This window comes from Pelobates fuscus, chromosome 11 (genome assembly GCF_036172605.1).
Source record: "Pelobates fuscus isolate aPelFus1 chromosome 11, aPelFus1.pri, whole genome shotgun sequence".
NCBI lineage: Eukaryota > Metazoa > Chordata > Amphibia > Anura > Pelobatidae > Pelobates > Pelobates fuscus.
In genome coordinates this window covers 8,495,879-8,514,699 of record NC_086327.1, presented here as the reverse complement: position 1 = coordinate 8,514,699, position 18,821 = coordinate 8,495,879, and the positions used below count along the sequence as shown (strand labels likewise).

The 18,821-nt window shown below is 41.5% G+C and overlaps 1 protein-coding gene across 1 annotated transcript in view; it reads left to right on the top strand.

Moving 5' to 3' along the window:
- IGSF21 (immunoglobin superfamily member 21) overlaps positions 1-18,821 on the top strand; it is a 404,960-nt gene that overhangs the window by 122,182 nt on the left and 263,957 nt on the right. The window contains exon 3 of the mRNA XM_063436808.1: positions 4,430-4,551. Coding sequence (XP_063292878.1) covers positions 4,430-4,551 — 122 coding nt within the window. The remainder of the gene's footprint in view (positions 1-4,429; positions 4,552-18,821) is intronic.

Below are 18,821 nucleotides of genomic sequence, written 5' to 3'. Positions count from 1 at the left end.
TGCTACATAATGTCTGTAGCTTAAGGGGAAAAAATCCCTAATGCAAATTTAGCAAAAAATGATTAGAAATCGATGAGCAAAAAAGACAACTCTTTTTACTTAATAGGGTAATGGGAAAATCTTGCCAGTTCATTATGGGACAAGTTAATGCTAATGGCAGCAGGGCTACAAAGATACTGTATTTACCATCTCCAGCAATCTGCTGGCACGCAGAATGCTCGAGGTGTAATGGAGAATGTAATTTAAAGAGCGATAGTGAAATCCCTTCAGTGTCCCACCATTACCCCAAATCCCCTTCCCTGGGACTAAGTGGCCTATCAAGCTGATTACAACTCTTTTCGTTCTGTAATTGTATTGCGCTGGGAATTAATGGCCAAATGCTGGGCCTGCAGGATCGGTTTGTAATATGGCATTCTGGAGAATGCTGCGGTTTCAGCTCTTATTGTCAGAAGACTCGAATGCTGAGCTGTGGAACAATGTGAAGCTTCATTTTTTTACACGGGAGGTGTTGGTGAGAGTAATACGTCCATGATTGGTCTCTCCTGGGAATTGCTCAGAAATAAGAGGTCAGGAGAAGTAAGCAGTGAGGACTCGATAGCTCGAATGCAAGAGGTCCCATGCGGTCTCTCCCAGTTAAGAACTGAATGAGGAGAAATAAGGTCACTTAAATAAAGAAAGAATAATGGAATCCTGCACAGAAAGCGGCTTAACAGAACTTGGTAATGTTCCGGCAGTCCTTCAATATTACCTAATTGCCCGTTTTATGGAGAACTGGTTTGCTGATGTGGGGCAGAGCTAGAACAGGGTTACCATGCTGGCGTGATGGGGTAGTAGCATTGAAAGGGATCAGTATGTATCAGTATGATAATGTTCAGAGCAGAACAAAATAACTCAAGTGGACACACACATTCCTAATGCAATTTATAGCTTTTCTCCTAAATAAAAAAATGTTTCATTCAATTTTAATCAAAAAAAGAATTTGTGACATTGTGCATATTAACACCGCCGCCTTTACCCCACCACTCCATTATACAGTACTTCCTGATTGCTGGTTAATGCCACAGCTCTATTTTAGATCCTTCCTATTAAACTGCAGTGTTTTGCATGTCATCAGTAATCAAAGTTATCTTTTATTATTTTGCATTAGTTGCCTTATTGCATATTTTTTAAAATCCATTTTCTATACAATGCATTAAATCCGTTATTTACACCCTGGAGCTCCCGTGTGAGATATAAGTACTAACCTGGGGGTCACACTTTATTCGAAATCCGAAATAGAAGACTCTATGTGGATCTTTTGGCTGATGTCAATGTAAGCGGCGGAGACACGCTAGACGCAGATTGGGTGAGTGCGCATCTCGTTCCTGCTGCCATATGTTATTAACTTAAAACAAGGCGCTACTTATATTGCTTTTGGCACAAGTGCCTTGCGTACCTCTTTGGGTGCGTTCAGCATCGAGGCTTTGCTTACACTTTGCAGAAAGAAAAAAAAAGACTGCATTATAATTTGCCACCTGCAGTCTGCAGAACCATTTAATCCATGCATTCTATCTCTGGTGCTATTTACTAATAACAACTTCAAATGAAGACACCTGCTCTGTGTTTTGGTGGAGTATTCAAACCAATCCTTGCTGTAAATGGGTCGAATGATTGTACGCAGTTCATCAAGCGGCAAATGTATACATAGAAAATTGGCTGATGCAGGGAGATACAGAGTAAAATGAAAATGGCCAGTATTACGATGGACTACGCTGCACTTGGCGTTTTATCTGTACCATGCTTTGTAACAGCCGTATGGGAATAGAGAGAGCGAGAAGTTAAATGATGTGTGCATATTGTGCACTAATGTGTGTTGTGCGAGTTTGTGAATCTGGGTGAAAGAGCGCCAGGCGGTGGCGTAAAATAGGTCATGTGGCAGAATTACCCGCGACAGGTTGTAGAGAATTTTCAGATGTCGATCTGAAGACAAGCGCACTAAGGGTGTTTACTACTGCACTAGTGCATTGACCTTGTTGTATCAGATAGGACTGGCAATTCAATAGAGACTTTGTTTAGTTCCCAACAATTCTAATTGACCCGAAAAAGTAACTCTTTAAACATGAGTAGGAGAAAATAAAAAAATCCATTGCGATCTCTCAGGCACGTGAAGGTTTAATGTCCTTCAGAGATGATGGCGTAATTACAGTGCGTGAGTCAGCATGATAGGTTCATTACCTTGAGTCTATATTCCAATAACCTATAATCTGCACAATATAGAAGAGTTTTTAATTAATATAATGGGCTTTACACACCAATTACCCATAGTGAGTCACAGAGAGATATTGACTTCTCCGAAATGGAAGGCGATGACCGAGATTTCTAACAAGTCCCCCAATTTTGAGCAATATTCCTTCATTGCTCAACCCATCCTATAAAATAATACCAATCATGGCAACATTCATTTATTTATTCTGTAAGAAAAGGAGGTGAGGGCTCCTGAGAGAGGAACGGCATCCCAAATATGTAAACCGTATAGAAAGAGAGGATGGGTCAATAGTGATTCAAATTTTGGAAATGGAAATATAAGGTTTGCAGATTCTTAATGTAGGGTTATAGTGTGGTAGAAGAGATCTGAATCTGGGGAGTCTCTCTGAGAAACAGATTGTTTGTGTATTACGGATATTTTAGTAGAGTGATATAAAATTAAAGTGGGATCATGTCTATTATGGTAGGATTAGTGGTTTTAGAGTAAATCTCTAGGCCAGGGGGACCTGAGCCAGCCAATGGCTTTGAGAGTAGAGTTATCTGTCCCAAGTAGTCCCTTTCAGAACACATTGTTACTAAGAGACTGCCTCAGTATTCTAAGAAGAAGAATGTGAAAGATTTTGAGGGATTTTGTAGGTCTGGAGATGAATTTTGAGAACATTCCTATTCCATATTAAGGTAACACAAGGGATCTGACTGGTCCAAGTGTTGGACTGCGACAGATGTTGCGGTATTAGGACGATTTAAGTCATTACAAATTAACTGTATTTTAGCATTTGAAATAGTAATGAAAGAGAAAAAATTTCAAGATAGGAAAATACTTTTTCTGGAGATCTCGGGGTGAGAAGAGAAACTGTAATGGCTGCCGGTTTGTGGTGGCATGTATTGAAAGTAATGGGGTAGCCCCTTGAATAAGGGCAAATAACTCACCTGCTCAGATAAAATGGGTGGGACACAGTCAGCCTGTCATGTACCAATAAATATGGTAAAGTCATTAAAGGATGGAATGAACAATTTTAGAATCCACACAAATTACATGGAAAATGGAACGTCTTCTTTTCAGCTTTTGGTAACTATGAGGTGACGTTATCTCGGGCCCTCGGCCGGGGCAAAACCCACTTGCTCTGGGTGACTAAATGAAGGAATTTGTGACATCGGGGGGGAGGAGGGGAAGATATACATTGTGCTTTCTTTATGGACGTTTAACCCTGTTTAAAATCCCACTTTCATGATATAAATAGATTGATTTCACACCTTGCATCGAATGAGCTAAAGTTCTGTCACATTTCAGGTTTAACTTTTAATTAAACTTTAATTTTTTTTACCTCTATTTCTTCTTGTTTGATTTTTATGAAAATCATGTTGTTTTTAGCTATATATACATTATGGTAAAGCACACAGCCCACTATTTAGCTTTCAAATATTTCAATTGAACAAACAAACACTAATTTTAGGGGTGTGAGTGGCCGGGTTTTTCTGAGTGTGAGTGTAGCCAGGAGCGAGGCTGTTCTTAGTTTGAGTGTAAGTGTGGCCAGTGGCCGGGTTTTTCTGAGTGTGAGTGGGGGTGTAGCCAGGAGCGAGGCTGTTCTTAGTTTGAGTGTTAGTGTGGCCAGTGGCCGGGTTTTTCTGAGTGTGAGTGGGGGTGTAGCCAGGAGCGAGGCTGTTCTTAGTTTGAGTGTGAGTGTGGCCAGTGGCCGGGTTTTTCTGAGTGTGTGTGGGGGGTGGGTTCCATGCGCACACACAATACATTGTTAAATTAGTCTTTACACACCCACAGATATCTAGGGTATTTTCCATCCTATGAATCCTAAAGATTGGCTATGATTGATGGGAGTTAGTGGCTGAATGGTACCAAGCACTGCAGGGTATTTATAGCAGTGTAAAACACATTTCTTTTCTCTATTACTACAATCTGTGCAGAGATATCTTCTCACTGTTGTGTTCCCAGATGAACCTTTTATTATTGCACAAATGCTGAGACGTTTATATCTTCCTTCACCTGTTGTAGCTTCATGTTTCGTAGCGCTCTCTGTGAAAATAATGACTGTGTTTGTATGGCGGACACAGAGCTCTGTGCTAGCCCAGTTTGTGTCTGGTGCTGTGTGCATGGATGTTCAGTGTCAGCTGTCAGCTGTAACATGTTGCATTCATGTGGATATAACATGTTTATATGATCTCTCATCAGGTGACAGATGGTGGGACCATCAAACAGAAGATCTTCACGTTCGATGCAATGTTTTCTACCAATTATTCTCACATGGAGAATTACCGCAAAAGAGAAGACTTGCTCTATCAGTCAACTGTGCGGTGAGTTACAATCATACTGTATAATCAGCAGAGACCCCCTTACTGTAACTTATATACTGCAAGGTCCTCCTTACTGTATAATCAGCAGAGACCCCTATAACGTACATACTGCAAAGACCCCCTTACAGTATAATCCGCAGAGACCTCCATAAAGTGCAAAATGTGAGGACCCCTGTAATGCACAATCTCCAGAGGCCCCCATAATGTATTATTAATAATATTATTATTTATATAGAGACCACCATAATCTACAGTGTGCAGAGACCCTAAAATTGGACATAATACTCTCACTTCACGCATATATTGTGGGCTTGTTTTTTTTTATTTTACATATTAACATAGCACCCCTGACATAATGCAAATACTTCTGGTGTCACATTTAAGTATGCAGTGGTGAATTGTCACGATTTATGTTTGTTTTTTTATGTTACATTAAGAATTGGGAAATAATCAAGTTGAACTCGTGTGTTTCCTCTGAGCTGAGCCAAACGCAGTATATTGAGATATGTTAGAGAAGTTTGTACTTCTCGTATTATACCTCACAGGATCACAGGACAAACAGGCATCTGGTAAACACATGCAAACTAACCCAAGGTCGTCCACGCAACCTGCGCCGAGCTAACTCCAAATCCATTAACTTCACATGCAAGAGAATCAACCGCAAAAAGCGTTCTCTTCCCTTCTGTAGGGTGAAAAATGAGACACAGCATTAATATTACAGAGAGAGAGAGTTAAATGGGAGAGAGGGAAGAGTAGATGAAAGGGAAAAAAAAGATAAAAGTAATTTTTTGTGGTGGATCCTGAGGGTACGCAAAGACTATCTGCTGTTGTGAGGCAAATTTTATCATTTCAAAGATAAAAATACACTTCTGCCGTCCTCGCGAGCCATCTCGGCTCCATGTCATTCCTGTGACTTTATTTGATAAGGCTCCGAGGTTGCAGTAGTAATTATCCCACAAGAAAAAAAACAAAGAATTCTTGCGCTTGTTCAGTGCCGGATAATGCATTTTATCCCCTAAATTCCCTCAAACACAGTTTAAAGGAACATGCGGCTGAAAATACATGTGAATTGTGAGGAATTTAAAATGGTTCCAATGTGAATTACAAATTTAGGGCTACATTAATTGAACTGAAAACATAGCAGAGTTTTTTTTTATTTTGGGCTATTTTTGACAACAAATTGAAATAAACTTTAAATTCACGCCAACCTGTCCTGTTATTATTGTCCCTGAATTTGCCTTTGTATAAGGTGACAGCCTTCAGACTTGTTTATTGGGAAACGTACCTTACTTTGAATTCCCTCTAAATACCTGACAGTTAACACATTAGGGAATAACTCTGTATATACTGTTGATTACACCATTGATAGCCCATCATTTATCTATGCATGTGATTGCTCAGGCAGCTAAAATGTAGATTTGGGCAAAAATGTATTCCGAGCTGTTTTTATCCAAATCAAATTCCTGTTAATCGACACCCGAGCGCATCGATTCGTCTGAGATTTATCATTGGAGTCTTATTCCAAGAACGGGCAGATTGATTTGTCTAGTAAAATGTGGTTAGACACAGAAGAAAGGATTCACATGTTTTGGAGCTAACTAAAGCTCCGATCTCAGTGAGGATATATAGTTCCAATACTAACGTTAAACCTCTTCGTTTTAGTTGCACTAGTAGCAGTATTTTTGGTACTGGTGGATACTTTCGGTAAATGTCGTGGTCATTTTATATTTTATATTTCTTTTGGGATGTTGATTTTTTTTTATTAATTGTCTTGATCAATGGCTTTATGGTGTTTATATAGAAAATGAATGGAATAGATACAAAATCTATGGAATTGTAACATTTCTTACGGACAGACTCGGTATTAAGTGTCTCCGAGGTTACAGATACGGTAAGAATTATATTGAATTGTATATATTGAAATTTATTTCATTGATTGATGCAAAATAGTTAAACAGGCCTTTTCAATGTGCAATCAAGCATTCCTGCCAATATCCTCTGCCTATCTGCCAGAATGGGGGTGGCAGGGAGGGGAGCAGGTTCTGTGCCGTGGGAAGGTCTGTCTGGCAAACGGGTGGTGGTGTGTGACAAGAAGGACGGGGTCACCCTCAAAACAGGGTGGCCAGGCTTGCAGGGTTCCCCCCCAACTCACCATGCACTTAGCGCTGCTGTAGCTCTGTGCGTGGTAATAGTGCGTGGCAGCAGATTTCAAAATGCAGGACAGGTCTGTGCGTTTTACTTTTGCTGTGGCAGTACCCCAAAATACAGGACTGTCCTAGCAAATTCTAGGCTGTTGGCTCCTGTGTTAAAGTACAATAAACTGATTTCAGTCTATTGCCTAGAGCTCAGCTTATTGCCCCTCGTATTTTGGTGCTGGGGTGATTGAAAGGGGTGTATTCACAAAACTGGGAATTGTGGATAATTGACAAATTCTCAATTCAGTAAATGAAGCCTAAAAGCAGGCCGACTGTGCTGGAAATCCTAAAAACGAGGTAACGGGATGGAATAAGGGTGCACTGATTTATATTAATAACTGTGTCTTTCATTGTGGGCCTTAACGCTCTAAGGGTTTATCAAACAGAAGAAGGATTTTGTAATGGCTCTGATCAGACCCAATTAATGTAGTTACAAAACTAGCTATTAACATCATGTAAAAAGAAACGGGTGATATATTTCATTAACGCTCCAGTCATGACATTACATTTATATTTAAAAAATGTATTAATGTAATGTTTAGATAAGAACATATACGTTATATATATATTCTTCTTAAAGACTTGGCTAGTTTCATAGGATTTCCGATTTTAAGTGCTGTAAATATCGTATAATAAATCAAAGCTATAGCTTTTGGTTATATATATGTAAAAAAAAATTACACAAATTAATTTTCCCCTTAAGTGAGAAAGTCTTTTTCTTATTTAAAAAAAAATTTATAATAAAAAACAACTGCTCACTTGGGTCTAAATAACGTTTTTAGCTATGGTTCTGTCTACATTGATTGGCTTTCATTCTACCCGTGTAATCATATATCTGTTTTTTTTATATTCTTTGAGGATAAGCCAGAGCCATGGCCAGAGTTTCTTCTCCCCGTGCTGGGACTTGCCGCTTTCTGTTCTGATACGATGAAAGCGCCAATATTCCTTTAAGAGTGATTGGTATGCAGAGCCTGGCTGGGACTGTGAGAGAGGAGATCTCAGGAGCCATGTGAGAGGTGGTAGTTGGGAGAGAATGTGAATCTCTGGCATATCATAAACTCTCGCCGAGTTGCAGGGCCGCGCTGTATGATGTACAGGACGCAGAGTAAGACTGACGGGGTGGCAGATGAACGGGAGACAATCTAAAAATGAATCTGAAATGACGGCAAAGTTATTGAACTAAGAAAAGGAATGGGAGAAATTAAAGACGAGCAAATGTTGCATTACAGCGTGGAGCGCAGGGTATTACAGCAAGCAATATCGCTAGAATAGAATGGAGGGGAAAAAAGCAGAATTTACATTTAAATTAAGTTATTTAGGAATTCTTACATTCCAACAGAGAGTGACAACAGCAGGAAAAATGGACATGGCAGGTGGGAAGAGGGTAGAAGAACAAAAAAACCAAGAAATAAAGACGCAAGAACAGCAGGTCATTTGGTTAATGTGCCGGAGCGGTGGGAAGGGGAAGGCAGTCTGAATATTAACGTTTGGCTCGTCTCTTGGGCCCTAATGTTCTCGTTTCACCAGGTGTTGGTCCTGGGCGACGGTAAATTATATCACAAAACAAATCAGACGCAGTGGGCGAACATGTCCATCCGTCCATCCTTCCAACGGGATCCCGGAAAAAATAAATAAATGTAATAATCCATCCCCTGCTTTGTGTTTCTGGAGGGTTAAAACGAGCGCTTGGTTTTAACTAGAAATTTAGCTTTTTCTTCAGATAGAACATCCCCCATTTCTTGTTTTATCCTTTGAAACAGGATCAGATCCACGTGTTTTCATGCTGGTTTGTTTTCTCTGATACTTAAAACTGGTATAATTTAATACAATGTTTGGGACCCACGATCAGTAACACACACACACACACACACAGAAAAGGTGCAGTACCGGACCTTAGAGTGGCCGGGCTAAGCACACAAAGAATAGTCAGGAGACAAGCCGAGTAAGGGGAACCAGAAGACAGAATAACCAGAAACAAGCCAAGGTTAAAGGGTAGGAGAAAGTCACAAAGTCAGATAAACAAGCCAGAGAGTACGTAACCAGAAGCACAAGTTCAGTAGCAATACTAGCAAGCAAAGACCACAACATGGCAGGGAGGAACAGGAAAGGTAAGTATTTAAACCATCAGTTTAATTCTGATTGGATAATTTCCAATCAGAATTAACAATCACACGTGGGAGATATCTAAACCTCCCACTGTGATTGAGGCACTGTGCCTTTAACACCGGGTCAGGTGACTGACCCCGGCGTGTAATATATTGGGCGGTCTCCCAGCGTGCAGCGTCATGCATGAAGACGCGGGCGGCATCCGAGGCTGGAAGGATGCCGCTCACCGAGCCCACGAGGAGGAGGGGACCGCGGACGGCTGGAGGTTGAGTACTGCGTGCGGAGTGCAGTCTCCCCTTGCAGCCGCCCGCGGGATCCCGACAATCAGGGTGTAATTTAATACATTGTTTGGGACCCACGATCAGGGTGTAATTTAATTCATTGTTTGGGAGACAGGGATCAGATTGAATCAGATGTAAGGGGTTTTGGACAACCCTCAATGTGCTGTAGAAGTAAGCGGTTTTGAACCCAGGTCTTATTTAGTGTCTATAGTGTATAGGGACTCTGAACTACTATAGCACAAATAAATGGTTTGAGACCAAGGGCTCATAGTTGAGAAGAACTGAGCATTTTAGGACCCGCGGCTCATTGTGCAATAGAACTAAGCAATATTGGACCCGCGGCTCATTGTGCAATAGAACTAAGCGGTGTAGGACCCACGGCTTATTGTGCAATAGAACAAAGCAGTATAGGACCCATGGCTCATTGTGTAATAGAACTAAGCACTGTAGGACCCATGGCTTATTGTGATAAAAGAACAAAGCGCTGTAGGACCCATGGCTCATTGTGCAATAAAACTAAGCGGTGTAGGACCCACGGCTCATTGTGCAATAGAACTAAGCGCTGTAGGACCCACGGCTTATTGTGATAATAGAACAAAGTGCTGTAGGACCCACGGCTCATTGTGCAATAGAACAAAGCGTTATAGGACCCACGGCTTATTGTGATAATAGAACTAAGCGCTGTAGGACCCACGGCTTATTGTGATAATAGAACTAAGCTGTGTAGGACCCACGGCTTATTGTGATAATAGAACTAAGCTGTGTAGGACCCACGGCTTATTGTGATAATAGAACTAAGCGGTGTAGGACCCACGGCTTATTGTGATAATAGAACTAAGCGCTGTAGGTCCCACGGCTTATTGTGATAATAGAACTAAGCGGTGTAGGACCCACGGCTCATTGTGTAATAGAACTAAGCGGTGTAGGACCCATGGCTTATTGTGATAATAGAACTAAGCGGTGTAGGACCCATGGCTTATTGTGATAATAGAACTAAGCGGTGTAGGACCCATGGCTTATTGTGATAATAGAACTAAGCGGTTTGGAACCTATGAACCATTGTGTAGCAGAAGTAGACTGCAAGACAGATTCTATCATCATTCCTCCCCAGTGCCTCTTCTTTTTTCACCCCCCCATACAATGCTCTGTTGCTGGTTGAGCTGCAGTGAGGGATTTATTATAAGAGCTGTGACTCCCTTGGATTAGATCTCCCACCCATTGATACAGACTGGTAGAAGGTATTAGTGGGATACTGCGTCGGAGAGTTAAATGCCAGGATTCTGGTAAAAGGTAGAATTTGTGCATTTAATGATAGGCTTTGCTGAGTCCAGGTGATATTCTCCCTCCCAGTAAATTGTTACAGAACCAGAAACCTACCGCTTTAAGACCTTCTTGTTATTTCCAGTTTTCTAAGAAGGTATAAAAATGAGAAGTCTTGTGTTACTGGTTTCAATGTCATAAACTGCCTAATCCGTGCTTGCCCTGCAGGCAGGCCGCCGGCGTCTGAGAGCTTCCACAGTATCGCACGGCCATTCCACACACTGTGTACATAGGGGGCCGGATTACACAGATAGACAGAAATTTGCTACATCGACCCATTATTTTTGTTCCCATAAATACCTCGCTGTGAGAACGAGGTTTTAGCCAAGATGGGGCTCTTCCACCATGGGGTTATTTTACGGGATAGTCTGCACGCTCACTGAAACAATGCTTTTCGGGTATTACTCCGTATCACATCAGCTCGGAGTTCTAAAGAGATTTTTCCAGCAATGCTATCTGCTTGGCAACGCTGAACAAAAAATTCTATTTTAATATACCCTCCATGTTCAGCTCAGATTTTTGTTGCAGTTTCTTTGAATTTTTTTCCTTCGTTCCATTTTTATTATTTTTTTTCCCCTCTGACCGTGCAGTGTGAGGTTGTGTGGGTAACTAATTGGGATCTGCATTAATTGGATCAATATGGAATCTATGGATATTTTTTTAACCCTGTGGCGGTATGGGTAACATATTTCGCAGGAGGATTTAATTATTGCACAACCCAGTGTCGTGTATAGATGTATCCGTAGGTTCTGTGAATAGCCTTCCAATGCAGAATATTCCATTGGCGGTCATATTGAGACTATGTCTGGATTTAAAAGTTGTGCCACTATATTGACAACGTGCTGTCTTTGTGTATGCTAGCACCACATTTGTACACTGCCCAATAGCTACAGGGTATGTGTATGGTTTAGGTGTGTGGCACCAGATAGGGCAGATCCTTGTAACTGCGGGTATAACTTAATTTACACAGCTAGATGGCCACCATTGGCCTGGACAGAATGACCGGCAGTTCTTTGATTGGCGTCACTGCCCACTTTGGGTGGTTAACTGTAGGATATGTTGGGTTTCTAAAAGGGCTGCGTTCCTGCTATTACTATCCGTTGTATGCTACTAATGTTTAATTATTTAATTACTGCTCTATTGACGCCCCATTCCCCTGGAGCGGCCTTAAAGGACAACTGTCACCTTAAAATATATATATATATATTGGAAAAATCCCTCCCTCCCTTTAGTATATGACAGGATCCTTCTGTTAAATACATACACCTTGGGTCAGACACTGTTTGGGTCAGACACTGTTTGGGTCAGACAGTTCGTCTCTATGGTCTTCCCTGATTCTGTGCAGTCACCCTAAAACTTGTGCACCAGGAAGAGCGATTCCAACAGTGGGAGCAATGGGTATTCGCCACTCAAGGACGTTGAAGCTCATTGCTGGGGGGGGGGAGTGGCGGTATGTTGTGTGCAGGTAATGACGTCAGTATAGTCACATGGCCTGCACCTCCAATTAGTAATCTTTCCAATTGATTCAATACTGTTGGAAAAAAATACAAGTGATTTTTCTTCAGAAGGCACCAGAAGTCAATAGGAAGTTGTGTTCAAAAATTATTTGGACATGTTTCTAACAGTATTGAATCATTTTGAGGACAAATAAAAGAAAATCTTAATTACACATTCGGATACTCTTTCTCTGTACTTTACATCAGGGTTTACTAGAGAATGTATTGTTATGCCACGTGCCTTTCATCTTTCTAGGTTTCTGAATGTAGATTGTCAGCCTGTTCCATTTCCATCCCAGATGCTGGTCAGAAAATTTCTTTGAAATACAAAATTGCTATAGGCTTGAAGAAAAAAACAAAAAAACAACTGTTTTCTAAATAAATGTAAAAAATCCTTTTCATTTATTTCTCAACAATATGTAATAATAGATCAAGTGGTTTTCTATCTCTGTGTCTATCGACCTAAGTGTCCTCTATATTTGAGTTTGGTTAGCCCCTCCCACATATAATGTTGCGTAACGATGTCACTGTATCTGACCTCGTGCTGTCAGAATGCAAGTAGGATGTAATCAGATCATCACCAGATTACAGTCAATAGCTGAATCCGCAGTGTTTTAATAATATGCTTTACGTCTGACGTTTATTTTAAATCTGTTTAATTCTGTAATAATTGCAATTCCTGGTTGAATTGTGAACTTAATGTCCTAAAGAATAAACAGACAAACAAAAAGCTGTTCCCAATACTGCGCAGAATGTATCAAAGAATGCTAAAATCAATCAAATTGATCTTTTGTGCGCGTTAAATCGCGAAATAACGGAGGCTTGTAGTACATACATTTATTCCTCCTTTGCTTTCATTTGAATCATTAAAGAAGCTTTGTTGGCTGAATCCATAAGTTAAATACACATTTAAACGCTTGAAAAATCTTAAATCTTAATGCTTGAAATTCTATTCCAGATCGCTTTTTAAGAGGGTGACCTTAGGTGTTTTCCTACGTACACTTGTGAGTAGGGAATTGCTTTAAGATAAAATGCTCCACCCAGATTATATATATATATATATAATTTTGTCAAGGTATAAAAACGCATACATATTTATGAATGTACAAAACACTTAAATATTAGATAAAAACAGGTGTCAATCTTACTGCCTCTCTGAAACGTCGAGACAATTGTGACCCTTGATGTGATGCTGCAGTTGTTATGGTGTATATCTATAAAATAATGTATGGGCTTTGGATCCTTTTGGCACTGCAGCCTAAGGCTAAGCATCATGGGGAATGTAGTTCACAAATATCTGGAGTACCAAGGGCAACACTCATTCGTCTAAAGGGTTTTAGAGAGTTTCAGCAGACATAGGGACAGGCCTTTTTCATAATGTCCGCACGTTAATCCAGCCATTTTAGCAGCTCCAGAGGCCTCTAAAGAGTAAAGACACCCTACGGTTTTGAGAAATTTGGGATAAAGTGATGGTAAGGGGAGCATGATTGTGTGCTGTTTGGAGAGAGGTTGTATGAGAGAGAAACATCTTACTCTAGATGACATGACAGAGTCAGATGGGAGCCCGCTGTGGACAAAATGCTTCTCCCCGGGTGCCCGTAACTCGCCACTCTTGCCAGGGAATCCAAAAAGGCATTAAATTGCTTTGATTCTGGATAAGGAGGAAACACTTTTCCCTGCACTGAAATTAATAGTGTGGAGAGACGATGTCCACGAGCGAGTAGGCGGTATTCCTGATATAGTGACAGCGCGTAGACGAGATAATTAGAAGCCGATGACAAATATGGACCATTTGGTTCATTTACTTACAACCCATTAATTATCCCAGCTCCATTTAATGCAATACTGAGCTCCCACCTACGGTGTAAGCAACATACTTCTGTTTGATGGACTTTTTAAAAACTCTCTTCTTTATGTGTAAATATTGTATTTATTAGCAGCACAAAAACAGCACAGCCAGCCCCAGCATTAATTGTTTTATAGAACGTGTGTGTGTGAAGGTTTTTATAACCAAACCATAAAAAAGAAAACCTCTCTGTCCTAATGTTTTTTTTCATGTTTCAAGGATGTTTTTTCATGGATGTAATGTAGCTACTTGTCTGCACTTGCAGCCCACTCATATCTGTTAGGTAAGCAGAGTAATGTATACACATAGTGTGATGGAGCTCCGACTGAGTACGTCCGGCAGGTCCGTCCCTCCCTGCTACCAGGGACTCTGGAACATTTCAAACCCAGTCACTGTAGCTTGACTGGGGTCTCTGAGGACCTCTTCCACCAGACCAGGCTATAATGATATATAGTCAAATAGAGACTATAGTTTTTCTGTAGCTTCCCCCACACATTAGACGAGTCTCAATGCAGGGTGTAGAATGATCTTTAATGATCTTTAGTGATCTTTAGACATGTTGACTACCCCTGCAGGGAGTCCTCCATACAATACAATGTACAGTTCAATTGTCCCTCCCCTGTGCCACTCCATCTGGGGACTTAATAACGCTACCCCCATCTAACACAATCTGCTCTCTACTGTGCCCTCACAGTCCTAGATGCACAGCATACAAAATGTCAGCCAGAACCCCCTTTTCCTGGACCAAACTCCCACACATTATATCCCTGGAAAGCTTGTCACTGAGTGCCCTAGCTTTCGAAATAGCACCCTGAACCCGGAGCTGCCCCCGAGTTATAGAGTGTTAAAGTTTTACTGGGTTGCGGCTACTCTTTGATACAGCGAGGAGTTCCAGGCGTGCAGATCTTAGTCCCAGTCTTCAAAAAGGGGTTCCTGGATTGGGGCTTGACAAGTATGGGACTGGTGACTACAATAGTAGACTGGTGGAAATGATGGGATGCTGGTAAATGATATATAGGTGCTGATGAATATGATGGACATTTTATAGGAGGTTCTGGGGAATAGGATGGGAGTTTTATAGGAGGTTCTCGAGAATAAGATGGGAGTTTTATAAGAGGTTCTGTAGAATAAGATGGGAGTTTTATAAGAGGTTCTGTAGAATAAGATAGGAGTTTTATAAGAGGTTCTGGAGAATAAGATGGGATTTTTATATAAAAGTCATTCTCACATGAAGTTCTTTTCCCCCTCTACCAAGATGGCCGCCACAGTGGATCACAGGCGTCCATGCTCCCTTGTAAGTGCTTAGCGTGTGGGTTATAAAATGGCACATTGAGTATCATAGGAAACTGAAGCTGTTGGTGGGCCCTTTGTGTCCTGCCTCAGTAATACAAAAATAAACAAAATCTAGAAATACGATTTGATCTATATGTTTGCTATAAATTCGCAGGGCAGTAAATCGTGTATATAATCCACTCACTACTGTCCAGGAGTAAAAATGTCTGTGTATTCCGACCGTGAACGCTTTATGAAGGGATTCCAATAAATCTAATTGCAAGTGAATATTTTGTCTTTGTGCCGCTTTCAATAAAATGCTTGCGGCTTCCTGGGCCTCTTTCAGAAAACATTTTTATCGCCTTTATTGAGAGATTTGAGATGAAAATGGCCACTTTGTATTTTATTGAATCCTGCCCTAAATTTCTCTGCACAATATATTCCCAGCGATTATTTACATGAATTGCGGCCTGAAAGTGTCATTGAAACAAATAATCTTGCTGGAGCTCAATTTTCCATTTTATTTTTAACCCTTTACTTGGTGCTGAGTTCTTCGATAAGTGAGAGAATATGGTCCAGTCCAATGTGTTACTTGAACATTAGTTCTTATCAACAAATCTAATTATTCCCAGTAATGTAACAATATTTAATCTAGCCAAAAATAGTGCATGCAGTTTTCATTATACACATTCTAATCCAGGAGGCAGACATCTTAGAAATGTTACATTCTCTGTAAAGTCCCTGTAAATGTTGTTTTACTTAGTTGGACTTTTCTGATATGTGTTTTATTAATTTATTTTTGAAGTGAAGCTGTGACTTCCCATGATTTGTTTTCCTGCCCTGTCTTTCTATTTCTCCTCCTCATTTGCATAGTGTGCCCTGGCTGTGCCTTGTCAGAACTGAACACTGAGCCCATTCTCTAACTCTTTAATACTGTATACATTTATAGATATAGGCGATTGACAATGTTTTATTTAATGCTGTGAAGTGACCGTTCATGTTTAACAGGTGCAGATTACAGAAATGGTTAGTGCAGGTTATTAATTTACCTTTAAAGGACTACTCCAAGCACCATCACCACTTCAGTGATTTGATATGGTCATGGGGCCTGGAGTCTCTATGTGCAGCATTTTACTTTGATACATTGCACATACGGAGTTTAACCCACCTGTTACCAGCGGAGTAACTCCACCTCCAGCAGTGTCATTGGTTACTAGCGTTCTGGGTTTTCTAATGTAATTTCTGTATACATCTATGTGCAGAATGGCATTCATTGGCAGAGAGCGTTAACTGATACCCTCAGCCAATGAATGGCCAGCCCAATCGAACTTTAGGCTCTACAGCTCTGCAGAAGTCATCACTGGCCACAAGACGACCATTGGTGCCCACCAGGGACCTGGGTAAGGGGGTAAACCACTGCAAAGGGTTGTACCCCATTATCAAGGAACAGGGGCCAGGGTACAGCAGGCTGTAGTGGCTGTGATTGTTATGACAGCAGGTTCTAGTGGCTGTGATTGTTATGACAGCAGGCTGTAGTGGCTGTGACTTATGACAGCAGGCTGTAGTGACTGTGATTGTTATGAGAACAGGATGTAGTGGCTGTGATTGTTATGACAGCAGGCTGTAGTGGCTGTGATTGTTATGACAGCAGGTTCTAGTGGCTGTGATTGTTATGACAGCAGGCTGTAGTGGCTGTGATTGTTATGACAGCAGGCTGTAGTGGCTGTGATTGTTGTGACAGCAGGCTGTAGTGGCTGTGATTGTTATGACAGCAGGTTGTAGTGGCTGTGATTGTTATGACAGCAGGCTGTAGTGGCTGTGACTTATGACAGCAGGTTGTAGTGGCTGTGATTGTTATGACAGCAGGCTCTAGTGGCTGTGATTGTTATGATAGCAGGTTGGAGTGGCTGTGATTGTTATGACAGCAGGTTGTAGTGGCTGTGATTGTTATGACAGCAGGCTGTAGTGGCTGTGACTTATGACAGCAGATTGTAGTGGCTGTGATTGTTATGACAGCAGGCTGTAGTGGCTGTGATTGTTATGACAGCAGGCTGTAGTGGCTGTGATTGTTATGAGAGCAGGTTGTAGTGGCTGTGATTGTTATGACAGCAGGTTGTAGTGGCTGTGATTGTTATGACAGCAGGCTGTAGTGGCTGTGATTGTTATGACAGCAGGTTGTAGTGGCTGTGATTGTTATGACAGCAGGCTGTAGTGGCTGTGATTGTTATGAGAGCAGGTTGTAGTGGCTGTGATTGTTATGACAGCAGGCTGTAGTGGCTGTGATTGTTATGACAGCAGGTTGTAGTGGCTGTGATTGTTATGACAGCGGGCTGTAGTGGCTGTGACTTATGACAGCAGGTTGTAGTGGCTGTGATTGTTATGACAGCAGGCTCTAGTGGCTGTGATTGTTATGACAGCAGGTTGTAGTGGCTGTGATTGTTATGACAGCAGGCTGTAGTGGCTGTGACTTAGGACAGCAGATTGTAGTGGCTGTGATTGTTATGACAGCAGGATGTAATGGCTGTGATTGTTATGACAGCAGGCTGTAGTGGCTGTGATTGTTATGACAGCAGGCTAGAGTGGCTGTGATTGTTATGACAGCAGGCTGTAGTGGCTGTGATTGTTATGACAGCAGGCTGTAGTGGCTGTGATTGTTATGACAGCAGGCTGTAGTGGCTGTGATTGTTATGACAGCAGGCTAGAGTGGCTGTGATTGTTATGACAGCAGGCTGTCGTGGCTGTGATTGTTATGACAGCAGGCTGTAGTGGCTGTGATTGTTATGACAGCAAGCTTTAGTGGCTGTGATTGTTATGACAGCAGGTTGTAGTGGCTGTGACTTATGACAGCAGATTGTAGTGGCTGTGATTGTTATGACAGCAGGCTGTAGTGGCTGTGATTGTTATGAGAGCAGGTTGTAGTGGCTGTGATTGTTATGACAGCAGGTTGTATTGGCTGTGATTGTTATGACAGCAGGCTGTAGTGGCTTTGATTGTTATGACAGCAGGCTGTAGTGGCTGTGATTGTTATGAGAACAGGATGTAGTGGCTGTGATTGTTATGAGAGCAGGTTGTAGTGGCTGTGATTGTTATGACAGCAGGCTGTAGTGGCTGTGATTGTTATGAGAACAGGATGTAGTTGCTGTGATTGTTATGAGAGCAGGTTGTAATGGCTGTGATTGTTATGAGAACAGGCTGTAGTGGCTGTGATTGTTATGACAGCAGGCTGTAGTGGCTGTGATAATTATGACAGCAGGCTGTAGTGGCTGTGATTGTTATGAGAACAGGTTCTAGTGGCTGTGATAATTATGACAGCAGGCTGTAGTGGCTGTGGTTGTTAATAGGGCAGGTTGTAGTGGCTGTGATTGTTATGACAGCAGGCTGTAGTGGCTTTAATTGTTATGACAGCAGGCTGTAGTGGCTTTAATTGTTATGACAGCAGGCTGTAGTGGCTGTGATTGTTATGAGAACAGGTTGTAGTGGCTGTGATTGTTATGACAGCAGGTTGTAGTGGCTGTGATTGTTATGACAGCAGGCTGTAGTGGCTGTGATTGTTATGACAGCAGGTTGTAGTGGCTGGGATTGTTATGACAGCAGGCTGTAGTGGCTGTGATTGTTATGAGAGCAGGTTGTAGTGGCTGTGATTGTTATGACAGCAGGTTGTAGTGGCTGTGATTGTTATGACAGCAGGTTGTAGTGGCTGTGATTGTTATGACAGCAGGCTGTAGTGGCTGTGACTTATGACAGCAGGTTGTAG